General features: G+C 43.7%; 1 protein-coding gene across 1 annotated transcript; it reads left to right on the forward strand.

The window, feature by feature from the left end:
• Window positions 1–1418: 1418 nt before the first annotated feature.
• On the forward strand, window positions 1419–17397 carry WEE1 (WEE1 G2 checkpoint kinase). Its single transcript, XM_031944163.1, has 11 exons — window positions 1419–1994; window positions 3499–3704; window positions 4422–4488; window positions 4586–4758; window positions 6489–6610; window positions 10278–10424; window positions 12018–12110; window positions 12199–12284; window positions 13604–13774; window positions 13875–14020; window positions 16046–17397. The coding sequence occupies exons 1-11, from the start codon at window positions 1419–1421 to the stop codon at window positions 16197–16199; spliced, it is 1941 nt and encodes a 646-aa protein (XP_031800023.1). The 3' UTR covers window positions 16200–17397.
• Window positions 17398–18261: the final 864 nt, after the last annotated feature.

Raw genomic sequence — 18261 nt, forward strand, 5'->3', positions numbered from 1 at the left:
CGGCCCGCGGCGCCTGGTTGGTCCCTGGAGGGGATCGGGCTTTGCCCTAGGGCAGGGTCAGATTCCCGGTGGCCGAGGTGACCCCCTTCATCCCGCTTCGGAGGCCCAGAAGGCACCTTCTCGGCGAAATCCCCGCCCACCCTCCGCAAGTTCTGCCTGGATGCGGACTTTGGACGCGCGTGTTTACTCAGCTGCGAGACGGCGTTTTTCCTGCCCGCCTGCGGCAAGGGGCCCCGCGGGGCCTGCTCTCCCAGGGGGGACTGCGGGGCTCCCCGCCCCCAGGCTCCCGCAGAGCCCGGCCCTTCCTCAGGAAGGCTGGGCAGCGTCCCGCAAAGCCTGGGTGGTCCCCCATTCCCTCGCCCCACTCCTGCAGCGCAGGGAAAGCACCCGAGGGGAAATCCCTGCTTCAAAGCCCCCGGGACGTGTTCTGCGCCTCGCCCCCTTCTCTGCTCCTCCTCCATTCTCTCCCCTCCCACTTTTCTTCCCTTCTCTTTCCACTCTTCACTCTTCCTCCTTTGACGACCCTCCTCCTCCTCACCTTCCAATTTTTTCCCTCCCTCCCTCCCTCCCACTTTTCTCCTCCTCCTCCAGCCTCCATTTTTCTTTTTTCCCTCCCATTCTCTCCCTCTCCCACTTTGACCCTCCTCCTCCTCCTCCTCCTCCTCACCTACCAATTCTTTTCCCCTCCTCCTTATCCCACGTTAATCCTCCTCCTCCTGCCCCCACTCTCTCCCCTCCCACTTTTCTCCTCCTCTCCTGCTCTCTCTCCTTTTCTCTTTCCAGCCCCTATTTGCTCCCCCTCTCACTTTCCCCTTCTTTCTCTTCCCCGAGTTCTTTCCCCTCCCTTCTTCCTAATCTTTCTCTCTCGCCTTCTCCACAAACCCCGCCCCTTCACGGGCTTTCCCTCCCTATCGGCCAGCATCCCCAACCACGCCCTCCCTCCTCCCGCTCCTCTCCTCCGGGACCGCTGGGTGTCTGTGTTTGTGTGTCTCGAGCGACGTGAGTGAAGAGGAGGGTTTGAGGAGGGGGAAGGGCGGAGCCACAGATTTCGCGCCAAAATCGCGTAGCACGTATCCTCCCCCCGCGGGCCACGTAGCGCCCTCCTTTTTTTTCAAACCCCAAACTGGGCGGGGATTGGTGGGTTGGGCGTTCACGTGATTAACGGTCGCGGGAAGCCGCGGAGCCCGAACCTCGCAGGCAGATCCGCTCGGACCTCCGCAGCTCCGAATAGCCGCCGCCGCCGCCGCCTCGGAGCCGCGACCCCGGTTCTCGCCCCCGCTCCCGGCCGGCGCCGGCGCCCGCGGGGACGCCCAGCCTCGGCGCGGGAGCCAGAGCCGCCCCGGCCGCCGCCGCCGCCGAGCTCCCGGGCCGCACGTGGCGGTCCCGCCCCCTCGGCCCCCGCTCCGGTCCCGGCCCCCATGAGCTTCCAGAGCCGGCACCAGGCGCCGCCGCCCCGCGGCCGGCCCGGAGCCTCCTGCGCGCTGCGGCAGAAGCTCATCTTCTCCCCGGGCAGCGACTGCGAGGAGGAGGAGGAGGAGGAGGAGGAGGAGGACGAGGGCAGCGGCCACAGCACCGGGGAGGACTCGGCCTTCCAGGAGCCCGACTCGCCGCTGCCGCCCGCCCGCAGCCCCGCGGCGCCGGGGCCCGCCTCCGAGCCCGAGCCCGGCCGCGGCCGGCGCGCCCAGGCCCCGGCTCCGGGCCCGCGGGAGGAGGAGATGCCGCCCGCCGACGGGGGGAGCCCCGGGGACGCGGGCGGCGCCGAGGGCGACTCGTGGGAAGAGGAGGGGTTCGGCTCGTCGTCCCCGGTCAAGTCCCCCGGCGCCTCGGCCGCCTACTACCTGAGCAGCCCCTTGTCGCCGCTCCGCGGGGACCGCTCCCCGCGCGGCCGCCAGCGCCGCGACGGCTCGTGCTCGCCGGTGCCCGACTACCCGGGCACGCCGCCGCACAAGACCTTCCGCAAGCTGCGCCTCTTCGACACGCCGCACACCCCGAAGGTGAGGCCGGGCGCGGCCCGCGGCGGGGAGGGGCCGGGCTTTAAAGGGGACCCTCGGGGCCGCGGGCGCCGAGCTCTCCCAGCGTCCGTTAGCGTTAGGTAACTGGCCGGCGAGCCTCCCGCCGCGTCCGGGCCCCCCCGCGCCTCCGGCAGCCCCCCGGGGGCGGCGCGCCCACCTCGGCCCGAGCGCTGGCTGGGGCTTCTCCACCACCCGCTCCTCGCAGAGCTCGGGCAGGAGGGCCCGGCGGGCCCGGTTTCGCCAAGCCCCGAGGCGCTAACCCCCGGGCTCCCGGCAGCGGGCACAGTTTTGTCGGTTGGAATCTTGGAGAGCTGGAGTTTTCAATTAAAAAGCCTCACCTCGACGCGTTTTAGTTTAGTTTGCTAGGTTGTGTTCGATTCTACGGCTGTTAAATCGGCGGTAGCGGGGACCCGGTGCAGCGATGCCCACGTTTTGGGTCATTTTCTAAAAACGCGTCTGTCCCCGTCTCCTGGAACCTCCTTGGGGGAAAGAACACTTAAGAACTTGGGCAGCCTTTGCACGTTGGGCTGTCAGAATCTTTAATGGCCTTTTCTGGGACAGAGCCTGTTTCAGCGTAAAACAGGGAGATCTGTGTGAACGCATATACCATTTGAAGATAGGGAATACACGTGTGTATATGTGTACACACCGAACGCCAAAGCTTCCGAGCTTCAGTCTTCGCAACTAACACACCTTCCTTTCGGCACCCTGATCTTTTTCCTTCCCTCTGGGCAGGCCGCTTAATACCTGCAATGGGCATTTAGGAAACATTTGCCCAATGAAGGAAGGTGGTCTCTGGTCAAGCCAGTGGGAAAGTTAAGTCTCTCAAAATTCGTAATGATTCCAGAAAGAAGTTAGCAGAAACCTAGGCTTTTTTCAAAGCAGTAGTACTTGACCAGAGTATCTGAGCTCGTTTCCTTGTTTATGCAGCCTTCAAGATGGTGGTAGTAGGAGGCTCCAAGTTGTCCTTGTTATTGGTCAGCTTGGCCCATCCCACATCCCCGGGAGTCCGTTTGTGAGGGCTGGGGGAGGGATACTGCAGGTTTCTGGCTGCTTGCCCCTCCTATCGATAGGTCTAAGCATTGAAAGGATTCTACACCAGCCAAACGGATTGCTTTTTTTTTTTTTTTTTTTTAATCTCAATTTTTACTGAAAAACGAAGGGTTCGTTTCAACTTCATTTTTTTTTTATTACTTCCGAAGAATTGTGTTTTAACTAAGTTACTCTTTCAAAAAGTAGACTAAATTTGAGAAATCTAAACCAGATAAACAGCCTTGTTCCTCCAAGAACCAGACAGGCTTATGAGATTTTTTTGGCTTGTTTCTTTTTGCTTGTTTTATTTTTGTTTTTGCTGCCCGATAGCCGATTGAACTTTATAAATTATTTCTTACTTTAATGGTGGGGAGGCTATATTGGCCAAGTGGGAGGGAGGGAGGATGTTGTTGATCATCTTAGAAACTGACAAAATTTCCTTGTTATAATCTAGAGTTTGCTATCCAAAGCTCGAGGAATAGATTCCAGCTCTGTTAAACTCCGTGGTGGTTCTCTGTTCATGAGCTCAGGAAGATCAGAAAAACAAAGTTTTGACATGAGACAGACCCCTCAAGTGAATATTAATCCCTTCACTCCAGATTCATTGTTACTTCATTCTTCGGGACAGTGCCGGCGCCGGAAGAGAACGCACTGGAATGAGTATGTTATTTGATGTTGTCATCCAGTGTTATTTTCAAGGCTTTTATACACTTCAATTTGTGGTCAATGGCCCTATTTACTATTAGTTTCTAGACTGTGTTGTGTTCTAGAGGTTCTCAAGTGGTAGAAGTATGCTTAGCTATAAATTATGTGGGTATTATTTTCTATTGAAAAAGGGACCTTTGTAGAGCAGGAAGAAATAAAAGATTAGCTGTACACCTTGAAAGAAGACATTAAAAGCTTGAAATAAGAGGTAGTACTGAATACTGTTAAAACAGAGTTGGAATGCCATTGATGATGTAGACTGACAGCTTCATGAGGTAGTAAGATCCTGGTCTTTGGAAGAATTCACGCAGAGTTGAGATACTTTCTAGGAACTTTTTCCAGCTCAGAGGTTCTATTACTAAATTCTAAGTTGGGAAAATGAACTAAAAAGGTTTGAGGAGAGAGTTGTAGTAGGGTTAGGGAATTATTCTTATTTGATAACCAAAAAACAAATGTGGGGTGAAAGCTTTCACCCTAAGATGATTAGTAATCTTACCTTAAAAACCTTTGTGGGAGAGGTACTTGGTTAATTTCTTATAAGCTATATCTTCACAGCATCCTCGTAGTAAGAGTCCTCTAGTAATCTATATACACTTGCCAGATGATGCTTATGTCAGATGCTGGACTGTATCTTCCAAGTATGTTGATAGAGAGCACCAATTCTCATTTTAGTTCCTGTGATGAAGACATGGAAGCAAGTGATGGAGAGCTTGAAGATGAGACTACCAGGCCTGCCAAGGTAGGTTGTTAGTTGCCTCCTCCTTTTTTATGCCACCTTCTGTTGACCTGACTTTTTATAAAACTTTTGAAATGCTCTTTTTTTTTTTTTCTTACAGAGAATTACAATTACAGAAAGTAACATGAAATCAAGATATGAAAGTGAATTTCATGAACTGGAGAAGATTGGGTCAGGAGAATTTGGCTCAGTATTTAAGTGTGTAAAGAGGTTGGATGGATGTATCTATGCCATAAAGCGATCAAAAAAGCCATTGGCTGGTTCTGTTGATGAGTAAGTATTTTTTTTAACCCCAGTCTTTATTTATGTGCTCCTTTGTTAGAGATAGGTTTGTTAAACTCTTGAGTTATAGCTGCATTCAAGTTTTAAATTTAAAATAGTCTTCAAATTTGGAAAAGTGTTGTTCTAGTCAGTTTTACTTTCTGAGTAAGTTGCAATTTTGGACCTGGGAATATTTGAAGTTTAGTATGAAATAGGGACGTAACTGTACTGTCTTTTTTTAAAAAAAAAAAAAAAAGTAGATTTCTATGCATATCTTTTGTTTTTACCCAGCCCATGTGTCCTTCGTTCCTTTTCCTTCCCCTCCCAGAGAACTATCTCTTAGAACAAATTATTATTTTTTTTTTAAAAAGATGATGAGAAAAGTACTTATCAAAGCAAATCGACATACACAGGTCTAAATTTGAAGCAATATTTCAAACTGTGGACCTCCTTCAGAGGATGTCTTCTCATGCCCCTCTTATTTTGAGACCATGCTTGTTTGTAATTTTGCAACATTCACTTTCATTTTACCATAGAGTTCTTTTCATTTGCATTGTTGTAATCATTGTGTACATTGTTTTCTTGCCTCTCTTTATTCTACATCGGTTCATATAGATCTGCCCATGTATTGTATTCATAATCTAGACCTTTTTTGGGGGGAGGGGTTTGGTTCTTTTCCAAGCCAGTCTGAGTTAAGTGACTTGCCCAGGATTATTTCACAGCTAGCAAATACCAAGGGTCCGAGGCTGGATTCCCATGCAGGGCCTTGTGCTCTCTCTTTTGACACCCAGCTGCCCCATCTACATTGGTTCTTTGCTTTTTTTTTTCTTTTTCTTCCTTCTTTCCTCTCCTCCTTCCCTCCCTCCCTCCTACAGATAAGGGAGTGTTAAGTGTCGGTACATCAATTCTTAAAGCACAGAAATATTCCATTACATGAATTCCATTAGACTTATAGATATCCACGACATTTTTTCTAATTCTTTGCTACCATAAAAAGTGCTGCCATGAATATTTTTTGGTATATCGTTAGTCTTCTGGGGTGAGGGGGGCATTCTGGATCAAGTGGTATGACCATTTTAACAATTTTACTTACAAAATTCCAGATTACTTTCTAGAATTACATAGCTCCATTAATTAGGGCATTTATATTCCTGTCTTTGCAGGAGCCCTTTAGCATAGATTATTTTTTGGTTTTATCACCTTTGCCAGCTTGCTGGTGTTGAGATGGAACCTTCAGGGTTGTTTTGATTTGCATTTCTCTTATTACTTATAAGTGACTTTAGAAATTCTTTGAAATGGTTATTAACAGTTTGCAATTCTCTTGAGAACTGGCTTTATGTCTTACGTGTTTTTCTTAGTTTTTTAATTTTCATAGTGTCTTAATTTTTTTTTATGTTTTGGATATCAAACCCTTCTCAGAAGTCCCTCCCTCAGTTTAGCTTTTCTGCATCAAAGAATTAGACATGGCTAAATAGGGGCAGCTAGGTGGCGCAGTGGAGAGTGCACCAGCCCTGAAGTCAGGAGACCTGAGTTCAAATGTGACCTCAGACACTTAACACGTTCTAACTGTGTGACCCTGGGCAAGTCACTTAACTCCAACTGCCTCAGCAAAAAAAAAAAAAAAAAAAAAAAAGTGGCTAAACAAGTACTTTGTCCTGACCCAAGATCCCTTTATGGGGTGACCTATGGTAGGGTGAAGTTGCCTGGTTTATGTTGGTACTGACCTCAGACTTCTTATACAGACAGAATGCTTTGAGAGAAGTTTATGCTCATGCAGTACTTGGACAGCATTCTCACGTGGTTCGATACTTCTCCGCATGGGCAGAAGATGATCACATGCTGATACAGAATGAATATTGTAATGGTAAGCCAGACATTTTCTTGGGTGGGGGGGGATTGTTTAAAACATTTTGTTTTCCCATTTCTTCCCCAAGGAGGAAACCTGAGAAACCAGAAAAGGCTTTAAAGTTCAAAAACTGATTCTTGTCCTAATTGCTATTTAGACTCAGTTTCTGTAAAGAGGAAAGGATCTTCTTCACCCTGCTTAAAAACTCTTGTAGTTAGTTCTTTTTAGAGTACAGATTGTGATTATGAATGTATTTGTTGTAAACTGTGAAGCACTGTCAGCTGTTGTTGATAATGTTATAAACAAAGTGAATACTGAAAAGAGTTATTCCTAAGGTCACTTAAAGTCTTTAATTCTATTGTCTTTTTTATATCAATTTAGTTTAAATAAGCATTTGTCATTGGTTGCCTTTCTAAAGAGAACCTAATAAGGCTAGGAAGAATCCATTTTCCTTCTAGCTAAAACACTATACCAACTTTTTTTTTTTTTTTTTTTAAATAAGTATATTTCCACATAGCTGCCCTTGCATGAGCAGTGAGTTACAGTAAGTTACAGGTGCAGAATGGGGTCTTATGCTTTTTTCTTTCTCTGGCTGCTCATTAAGTAGAAAGCACCACAGCAATTTTCTAATTTGGTTGAAAAGTCACTAAAAACAGATGGGCGAAGGGTGGGGAAAAAATTTTGAGCGTCATTATATTACTAGAGAAAACTGTCTACACATATTTGCTCTGTTTCCTCATTGTTCACTCACATCTCAAACTTAATGAAAACTAGCTTCTAACATCACTGGCCTGAAATGATTTTCGGAGATTATCAAAAGTCTCATAATTATTAAAGCTGATGGCCAGATCTTGGCCCTCTTCCTTCTTGACTTCTGTAGTTTGTGATACTGTTGACCATTCTCTCCTAGTTAGTCTCTCTCCTATTTTTCTTATGTTACTTTTCGTGTTTCTTGACTATTCTATAGGATAAAGACCTTTGCTGTCTGGCTCCATCAGATCTTTCCAGATTTATTTCATATTATACCTCTTTCCACATTGTGTTTTTATCAAACCAGGTTACTTGTTCCCAGAGCTTCTCATTCCCAGCCTTCATTCCTTTGCATAAACTACAATCTTATGCCTTGGATACTGCCTCTCTGCTTCTGCATGGGAGAATTCTTTGTTTCCTTCAAAATTAGGTACTTGCCTAGTTAATAGGAAGCCTTTTCTGATCTAAGTGGGAGTATTCTCTCTCCTCAAATTAACTTGTGTAAGTATAGCATACCCCCAAGTAGACTATAAATTCCTAGAGGAAAGGGACTGGAAGGATTGTTTTTCAGTTCATCCTTGTATCCCCAATACTTGACAATAGGACCTTGAAAATAATAGAACTTCAAACCAGTTCCAGTTGTTCAGTGATGAAGAAAGCCATATACACCCAGAGAGAGGCTTGTCGGAATTAAGTGTGGACCACAACATAGCATTTTCATGCTTTCTGTTGATGTTTGCTTGCATTTTGTTTTCCTTCTCAGTTTTTTCTTTCTAGATTTAATTTTTCTTGTGTAGCAAGATAACTGTATAAATATGTATACATATATTAGATTTAACATATATTTTAACATATTTAACATGAATTAGATTACCTGCCATCTAGGGGATTGGGTGGGGGGGAAGGAGGGGAAAATTTGGAACAGAAGGTTTTGCAAGGGTCAATATTGAAAAATTACCCAGGCATATGTTTTGTAAATGAAAAGCTTTAACCTAAAAATAAATAAATAAATAAGTAAATAAATGGTACTCAAAAAGAAAGAAAGAAAGAAAGAAAATAATAGAACATAAAAGTTTATTGAATTAAGTTGACTTAGGGTCCAACTGTGTGAGCCAAGAGTTTGCTCCAGTCATTTGAGAAAACTTCTCTTGCCATTTAGGCTCTAGAAGATTGTCTTGTCTCCCTTTCTGGCTATGTTCCTGTAAAACCCTCTACAACTGCTGTTCCACTAACTCTTGTTCATTTGTAAACCTGCAGCCTGGCTCCTGGCCCCATCTTTCGAAAGTACCATCGATCTTCTGATTGCCCAGTCTGGTGGCGCCTTCTCGATCCTCGTCCCTCTGCAGCTTGTCCCTTGTGAATGACTCTTCTCGGTACTTTGTTGTCTAGGTTTTCCTGGCCCTGCTCTGTCCTGATCTCCTTCTGAGCCTCCTTGGCTGGATCTTCCTCCAGGTCCTGCCTGACAAAGTGTGTGACATCCAAAGACTCCAACATGGGCTCCCCCCTCCCCTTCTTCATTATCTTAGTTGGTGATCTTACCGGCTGCTATGAGTTCAATTATTTCTGATCGGCTTCTCCAGATCTATTTGTGCAGCCTTCCTCTCTCCCTGGCTACAGTCTGACATCGGGCACCTAAGGCTGAATGCCTGCAGGGATCTCCAACCCAGCAAACACAATGCATCCTTTCCACCACGTCTGTCCTTGATCATCTGCTTGGACTGTGGCAATAATCTTCTGAGGGGCCCCCTGCCCAGGTCTTTTCCCTTCAGTCCATCCTCCGTTCAACAGCTACACCTGATGTCCAGGGCTGACTGCATTATCCCCGGGCAAAAAACGGAAGTCGATTTTAGTACTCTCAAATCCGAGATAAAACCTTCTGTTTGTGTGTAAAAGTCCTTCACTTCTGTCCCCTTCCTTCGATCCAGTTTTCTTATGCTTGACCACCTTCCAGGTACTGGATGATCTGTTGACACTGGCCTCCTTGCTATTAGGCTCATCTCCCAGGTCCAGGCCATCTTACCAGCGGTCCCATCTGCTCAAAATACTCTTCCTTGAGCATTCTGGCTTCCTTGCAGAAGTCCTCTGGTTCACCCCTGATGGCGGTGCCTTCCTTTTGATAGTATCTGTCTTCTACATTGCATGGATACTATGTAAACAGTTGTGGGCGTGTTGTTTCCCTGTTGGAATGGGAAGAGCTCTGCAGAGTGTCAGCCTGTAGTCCAGGTCCTACCATATGGTAAATGTTGGATAATGGAAGTCCACAAGCATTTGTTAAATTCTGAACGTGCAACGTGTGCTAGGGGAGAAGCCAGGAACACACACACGGTTCTTGACCTCCTGAAGCTTTTAATTAAATAGGGGCAATAAGATAACAGCCAACCCACGATATAGAGTAGAACAGGGTAAGTGCATAAAGCAAGTGCTAACAGAGTTTTATAGAAATGGTGAAAGATCATTGTTAGCTGAAGGTTGTCTGAACTGTATAAAGAATTTATGTAACTTTAGAGTAAATATCTGTGAGGGCTAGGTCTAAGGCCAGGGAACAGTAAGCAGAGGTGATTGTATAGTCTTCCCTGGAACAGAAGGAACTGACATCAGACAGTTTAAAGGAGCTTCGGTTAGAGGAACTGAGGATTCCGACTGGAGAACTGGTGTCTGTCCCAGCCATAGAGAACATGGAGAAGATGTTCTGTTAGATTGGGTCGCATAAAGGGCCAAGGATAATGCTGATACCATCCTGTTTTTCTTTTGTGAGATTTGAATTCTTGTATGAGAGTTAATTACAAGGAAGAAATTCTAAAAGTGCTTTGTGGTTGTTCTCAGATAGAAAGAACCTCATTGGGAGTAACCAAAGAAGCACAACTTCCCTCTAAAATCAAGGGACTAGATTGAAAATATTTCAGAAGGAAAAACTAATTTGTCTTATCTTTGTCAGGTGGAAGCTTAGGGGATGCCATAAGTGAAAACTACAGAAGCATGAATTATTTTTCGGAAACAGAACTTAAAGATCTCCTCTTACAAGTTGCTCGTGGCTTGAAATACATTCACTCGATGTCATTGGTACACATGGATATTAAGCCTAGTAAGTACAATATCTTAAGTTTTGCTCTTGGAGGCCACATGACCTGATCTTAGTTGAAAGGACTATGTAACTTCATAGTAAGTTTTCTTTTGTTAGCTTTGAGTGCCTTTCTTCTGATGGGTTCTCCTCTAAAGCATCATCATGGTGTGGAGGTGACCCTGGATTCTGAAAAACTGCACTAGCAGGTCCTAGCAAAGTAGGAAGGCTTCAGGTATATAGGTTGGCATTTGACTAAAAGAAGACAGGCCACCAGTAGGTTGGCCACTAAATGATGATAGTTTTTTTTTTTTCTTCACATACAGAGATATCTATTAAAGAGTGGAGGAGGTGATATCTGAGTTGGGGTGAGAGGGCAGCATCCATGCTGGTGAAGTCAAATCAGTGATTTTGCCAGTTCTTAAAATACTGAAGTTAAATAGCTTTATGCTTCCCTTAATAGTTAACATTTATGTAGCACTTTAAAGGTTTTCAAAGTATTTTACAAATGTTATCATTGACTTAAAAGTTTGAATAACTTATTCTGTTAAAAACTGGAAGAGTGTCAGGGAATTCTATCTTACATTCTTGACTCAGTATAAGTTATTTGAGTATTTTATTAAATGTTTTTTAAGAACTTTGTAATGTGTACATCCAGAGACATCAATGGAAACTTACAATGTATATGTAACTCTTCCCAGTCCTTATGGCTGAGATGCTGAGAAAAACAAATATCCTTGGAGAAATATCCCATGGTAATGTAGTGAAGTGGCAGTCTGTGGTCCTTTGAGGCTGAGAAAGGAGTCATTTGGCTACTGTGGCTAAAAGTACTAGCTGGGGCTGTTCTCTAGAGGGGATGTGAGGAACACATTGTCCCTGTCCTTTTTCTAGAGCAGTGTAAATTGTAGAAGTGCAGCTGAAAGGGACCTTACAAGGCCCTTGAGGCTAGGAGTTTGGTTTTACAGACACAGTCCTAAGGGGCCCACAGGGGACCTGGCAATGACCACAGGGGTCTGTTGCTCTTTGCCTGACTCTGGGCTGCGGGGGACCCAACAGACATGGTGTTCTTGACTTCCTGGTGTGTGTCTCTTGATTAGGTAATTCTCAGAACCCATGCCTTCCCCTTGTGCCTTTATGACTGTTCATTTCTGTCTGTCTGATGGTAGTGGAGTGGTTTGCCATCTTTGTGCTTTGTGTACTGGCACACAAGTAGGGAATTCAGGGTTAAGAACCTGGAGCTCTTTGGGAGGGAGGGAACAAAAAGAGCAGTGACTGGCGCTTTGGCAGCTGAGCTGTTGGAATATGCTCCATCTTGAGGTAGTCACTGAAGTGCCTGCCACTTGCCTGGTTCCCCATCTTCAAAATGGCATGGTAGTGTTTTAGCTGAGGACTTTACACAGTTGTTGTGGGTCTCAGACAAGGGTCTGTTCAATAATAATAAGGTAATAAAATCCCTGATAAAGTCCCACACTAATATGTCATTGATTCAAGTCTCGCATTAATACTTCAGTTAGTCTGAAATTAATGGAATTTGACTAAACTTTGAAACTTCTATTGATATTTTTTCAAATAGAATTTTTATTTCTGCTCACAGCTTTTTTTTTCCCTCTTTGGCAGGTAATATTTTCATATCTAGGGTGTCAATCCCAGGTACAACTGAGGAAGGGGATGAAGATGATTGGGTAGCCAATAAAGTTATTTTTAAAATAGGTAAGAATCTAGATCATTAGAAGATTATTATTTATATTAGTGCAATAAAATAAGCTATTTCATTTGACTTAACTTTTGCTTTGCCTAGGTGATCTTGGACATGTAACAAGGATATCTAGTCCTCAAGTAGAAGAAGGTGATAGCCGCTTCCTTGCCAATGAAGTTTTACAAGAGGTAACTTGAGCTGCCTGTGCTGAATCCCACTTCAAAAGTTACAGCCAGTACTAACTGGGGCCTTTGAGGTTTTAACCCTGGTAAAATGAAAATTCCTTGAGGATAGAGACCATTTTGCTTTTTTGTCCTTGTTCTTCCCTTGAATATAATAGGTGCTTAACAGTGTTTATTTAATTAAATAGTCTGTGCCATCTGTGTGAAAGACCCTGACATAATGTTGCCCCATCCATGTCAGCCTTGAGTATTGTCATTTATGACTCTAACCAAATCTTAGAGTTAGTTACATTGTAGAGCTTGATGGAACTAACTGTCTCTGTGATGTTTTGCGTAACACTGAGTTTCTCTGGACTATTGAGTAATACTAAGTTAGGTATGTCTATCAAAATGCCTGGAGATTAGAAGATTTAGGAAGTGATGTTATCGGTTTAAAATATGTGAGGGTTTTCACAAAGCAAAACAGGTTAGACTTGTTATGCTTGGCTCCAGCAGGGAAAATTACTACAGAGAAGCAGATTTTAACTCTGTCACTATGTAAGGAAAAACTTCTGAGACAGTATTGTTCAAGATATAATGAAAGGACTGTTGAGCTCTCCCTTTTTATATTTATTTTTTAAAATATATTTTAGGAATACATTTTTTTCTCTTTCCCCACTGCCAAAATAATAATAATAATAATAACACATTTTTAAAAGCTGTCAGAATAAATCTGCATAGGCCAACAAAACATGGAAGTCCAAACCATATATATGTCTCATTCTGCATTTTAAATTCATCACTTCTCTGACAGGAGGTGAAATGGCATGTTTCATCTTTGGATTTGTGATTTTTATCATGATGTTTATTAAAGAACTAAAGTGTTTTATAGTTGTTTTTCCTGGTTATGCTGTTATTTTGGTATAAATTGTTCAGTTATTTTCGTTTCAATCTGCATTAGTTTATAACAGTGTTCAGAGTTTCTTCTGAAACTGTCCATTTAATAATTTCTAATGCCATGGTAACATTTCATCATGTTTATGTATCATAACTTGTTAAGTCATTTCTTAATAGGCGAGTGCCCTTTTAATTTCTTTTATTTGTGGCTATTATGAAAAAAGCTACTAAACTTAATTTTGTACACATCCTCTTCTTTTGACCTCTGTGGCCAGGTGGTCATGTGTTGGGTATAAGGTTCTGCCCAGTTTCTTACTGCTAGTCCAGCCAGTCTGAAGTCTGAATCCCCCGCCATAAAGCTCCTCACCCCTCGCCCCCAGCAGCATTTTTGTGTCCCATATATAAACAAGCTATTACTGCTCTGAGACCATCTACTTCTCTGCCTGCAGAACTACACTCACTTGCCAAAGGCAGATATTTTTGCTCTGGCCCTCACCGTGGTGTGTGCTGCTGGCGCCGAGCCTCTCCCCACTAATGGAGACCAGTGGCACGAAATACGGCAGGGAAAGCTGCCCCGGATCCCCCAGGTCCTCTCACAAGAATTGACGGACCTGCTGAAAGTGAGTATGGGGCGGGTCTCCTGGCTCTGCCTGGTCTTTCTGGGCGCAGGGATTGCCAAGGAGCCTCCCGTCTCCTAAGGGTCCCTTTTCCTTCCCAAAGGTCATGATTCACCCTGACCCTGAGAGGAGGCCCTCTGCCGTGGCCCTGGTCAAGCACTCGGTGCTGCTCTCTGCCTCCAGGAAGAGCGCCGAGCAGTTACGCATCGAGCTGAATGCAGAAAAATTCAAGAACTCCCTCCTGCAGAAGTAAGTCCTTGGAGATGGGAGCCTCGCCCTCTAGTCATTGGGTTCTGTTTCCTTCCTTTCTGAACTCATCTCTCACCATTCCTTGCACCAGATTTTAAGGAAAGGGAAAACCAGTTCAGTAAAACCAAGAAGATCCCTGATGGTGGTCGGCAGTTAGCCAGTGATTCTTAACTCGAGTCCCCCCAACTCTTACCAAGAAGAGAGAAAGGGGCTTTTCCCTATCCATTTTCTGGGGCTACCCTTGGTCCTTACAATTGCATATAGTGGACAATTCTTTTTTATTGTTCCTTCTTAGATGGCCAAGATTATTGTGTGGATTGTTGTCCTAGCTTTATTTACTTTACCTCTGGATCAGTTCGTGTAACTTTTCCCAAGCTTTCCTGAATTGTTCATAATAGTTGCTTGGTTGTGTGTGTGTTTAAACAGTACAACAATTTTCTGTTATTGTTGTTTGTCCCTCGTTCTCAATGAAGATCCTGACATCAGGGAGGGGGTGCCATGACATGCCAGTGAATCAGATCCAAGGGAGGGAGGGCTGGGCAAGATCACCTGTCTCACCTTCCCCTCCAGAGCCATCTGGGTCCAGTGGCAGGATATAAATCAGGAGGACTGGAGATGGCTCTGGATCCATTGAGAGACCCTGACCTTTTTAAGCCAAGGTCTTTAACAGGTCTCAGTTTGATTGAGGCAACACCCATTTTGTAATTAAGGCTGATTACTTACATTCATGTCTATAATTTAGCCGTTTCCCCCTCAAATGAGTATTGCTTCATTTGTAGTTCTTCGCTGTTATGGATATTTTGATGTATATGAGACCTTTCTCTTTTTCATCTCCATAATACTATGTTATAGGGCACCTTTTTAAGAAGTAAAATAAATTCCCTTGGTTTAAATACAGGCTACATCCCTTCAAAGCTCTCTTCTGGGGGAAAAAACAAGTCAGTGTTGAAAGGCACTGGATTAGTAGGTCATGCTCAGGTTGTATAAGGGCAAACTATGTTGGAGGGAAAGGGCCTGTATTAAGACCAAAAACAGTAGCACTGCTCCGAGCTCTGCACCATAGGCACATAATGTAGACTTCAGAGCCATTCTTTTTTTCCCCTTACCACTTAATTTTTTTTAATAGTATTTTATCTTTCCAAATACATGTCAAGACAGTTTTCAGCATTAATTTTTGCAAAATTTTGTGTTCATCACAAGCCTTCTAAACTGGCTTTCTGTGGGAGAGAGCTTCATTACTCTTAGGTGTTGGTGTTCTGCCGCCGCGCGCGCCCCCCCCCCCCCCCCCCCCCCCTGCAGCAGAGCTCAGCACTTTCTTCCATGCTTTTAGCAAATGCTCCACAGAGGAGTTGCCCAGCATTCTGGAAGTCTTCCTCTGCTTCTTTAAAGGGACTAATGTATAACACTTAAGTGGTTGACCTGCTATTCCTTTTTCCTTCTATTTCTGGCATCCCCTTCCCTCTTTTCAGTATTGGCTGTGCTTCAACTCCCCTACTATAATGGTTGTTCAGAACTGTATGGTTCTGAAAGGGTCTTTTCCGTGCTTTGCCTCCTTGACAACAGAAGTAGAAAGAGACTGTAGGACTGACTGAGAACCATTTATGTTCTTAGCAGTTTTGTGGGTCTCAGTTAAAAAGATCTCGTGGAACTTAATCTTTGGTAAGGGAAGCAGGCATCTTTAGGATTTATACAAAGAGATGATGCACTGTAAATAAAAGGCTATTAAATTTAAAAAAAACAAAGAGATGATGCAATGTTTAACCTATAGCAGATTACTTTCTGTCTTGGGAGGGAGAGGGGAAAGAAAAAGAAAAAAATTTGCAATGTAAGATTTTGCAGAGCTGAATGCTGAAAACTGCAGGCAAATACTTGATGGAGGTGTATTTTAATGTTTTATTTTCAAATAAATTAAGACCTGCCTATGTCTGCCATGTGCTCCTCAGGATTTTGCCATCACTTAATGAACTTGCCAAGTGCAGCACAACCCTGAATTCCTGCTTCCTCATTCTTTCTTTTTCCTCTTAGAGAACTAAAGAAAGCACAGATGGCAAAGGCGGCTGCAGAGGAGCGCGCGCTGTTTACAGACAGGATGGCCACTCGGTCCAGCACCCAGAGTAACAGAACAGCACGACTCATTGGGAAGAAAATGAACCGCTCTGTTAGCCTGACCATATATTGAACCTGGACCATGGACCTCTGCCTTAAACCTGTGACAAGAGCTGCAAAGATGGCCTCTCATTGCCCTCACTTGTTCCATCTTCCATGTCTATAGTTTGACTAAAACCCCTTTTGTGGGTTTTCCTGGTGAATTTGGAAGCTGTGTTCTGACCAGTGGTATTTATCGTGGACTCGGTACCTGGTCTTTGGGGTCAGTTTACCCAGGCCCGCGCCCGTTCCATGTTTCACCAGCTGTCCCAGGGTTAACCACTATTGTGGTCTGCTGCTTTGAGATTGCTATCGCATGGCGCACTAGAAGGCATTGATCTCTCCCTTACACCAATCAGGAGGACTGTATGGCCGTATTACAAGTCAGAGTCTGCCTTTTTAAAAAGGAAAATATGTGCTGAGGTGACTCGGTACCAACCCCCGTAATGTACCTGGTGTCAAACCTTTTTTTTGTTTAATTGTGAATTTTACTTGTATATCCAACTGGGAGCACTTTGTAGGCATTACGTAACCCATGGGAGGATGGTCCCATGGGAGTATTTGCCTTGTGAATTTGCTGCTATCTTAGTTTTGTCTTTGCTGTAAAATTGTAGCATTAAAACAATCATTGTTAATAGGCTTTCTGTTGAAACAATTATGTGACACATATAAGCTGCTCAGGAAAAAGCAGCTTTCTCTCCCTTTTTTTCTTGGAAGCTAGTGCATTAGAAAGATGCACCTTTGTCTCTTTTTGGACTCTGTATTAATGTAGTATAATTATTACTGGTTTTGTAATTCTTCCCAATAATGGCCTTCCTGTCCTACCCTTTCCAATTTTTAAAGTGTTTCTTCCTCTTTCTTTTCCCTACTCCCAAGTATTTGTACTGGGCTGTACTGTTAGTCTGTTTTTAAATGTTTTTGCCTGGTTTTTCTTTGATATTCATGTATATAAATTGATTTTGCTGATACTGTACAGACTTACAATCTGAAATACCTGAATGACTTCTCACTATTCCAAGTTCTTCAAGAAACATAACCTTGACTGTAAATTAGCCTCTTGAACTAATAATACAGACTGTTAGTGGATTTAGTGGGTTGGATCTTGCCCCAAATAGAATTGGCTATTATTGGTTTGTTTGTCATTAATTTTGGTTTCAAACATGTTTACATTTGTCTGGGTTCATCTTCTATTTTTATTAGTGTTGATGAGCATATTAAAAGTCATTCGGAGCTTAGTGACTGTCTCTGAATGCCTTTGTGCTCTCCTGAGCTGGGTCTTGCATTTCATATAGCCAGAGTATGATTTCATTTGAAGGAAATACTATACCTAGAAGCAGAAAATCTGGATTTGTGTCCTGTAACCATTGTTTAAAAATGACTATTTCTGAGCAGATTATTTAAGCTCTGACTCAAATTACCTGTGAAAGTATCACATCTCTATTTGTAGTAATTATACTACATTTAACCATAAAATAGAGGTGACACTTTGCTTTATCTTCCTCAAAGAAATTATGGGTGCAGACATCTTGGGTAAATTGTTAAATGCTATGTTTAATGATCTGTGCTATGCCATGACAAATTTGAAGACCTTTACTACTATGGAAATACTGATGGGGACAGATAGCATTTTTAGTTTAACAGAGCAGTTGGTCAGTTCAAAAAGGGTTCGATGCTCAGTGTTTAATGTGATTTTCTTTAACCCTAGAAACATTTTTGTTGACCATAATAATTGTAACCACTTGGTTTATGGTCCAACAAATCTTGGATTCCCAGGTTTCTTGAAAATTGAGAGGATTTTCTAATTACAATTTTAAATGTTTGAAACATAAAAGTTGTGATCCTTGATAACTACACATTTGATTTCTGCCAAGTGAAAAGATGGCAATTCTTTTCTATAGTTTCAGTTTGGGAACATTCTAATTGTCATTTCTGGCTTTTTGCATCCAAATCATTAGAAAAAGATCTTTTAAATTGGAGAAAGATTGTACTTGGTACAGAATTTGGATGTGCAAACTGAAATACCTGTCAAAAGTGTGTGAAGTAGGTTGATTTCTGGAAAGACTTAGATGAACTGATGCTGAGTAAAGTGAGCAGAA

This window comes from Sarcophilus harrisii, chromosome 6, assembly GCF_902635505.1.
Source record: "Sarcophilus harrisii chromosome 6, mSarHar1.11, whole genome shotgun sequence".
Taxonomy (NCBI): Eukaryota; Metazoa; Chordata; class Mammalia; order Dasyuromorphia; family Dasyuridae; genus Sarcophilus; species Sarcophilus harrisii.

Bases quoted from the DNA above. Each gene is read 5' to 3' on its own strand.
- WEE1 (XM_031944163.1), top strand. From the start codon at position 1,419: ATGAGCTTCCAGAGCCGGCACCAGGCGCCGCCGCCCCGCGGCCGGCCC. The intron at 1,995-3,498 runs GTGAGGCCGGGC...GTTATAATCTAG, and splicing joins ACACGCCGCACACCCCGAAG to AGTTTGCTATCCAAAGCTCG. The intron at 12,285-13,603 runs GTAACTTGAGCT...CTCTGCCTGCAG, and splicing joins CCAATGAAGTTTTACAAGAG to AACTACACTCACTTGCCAAA.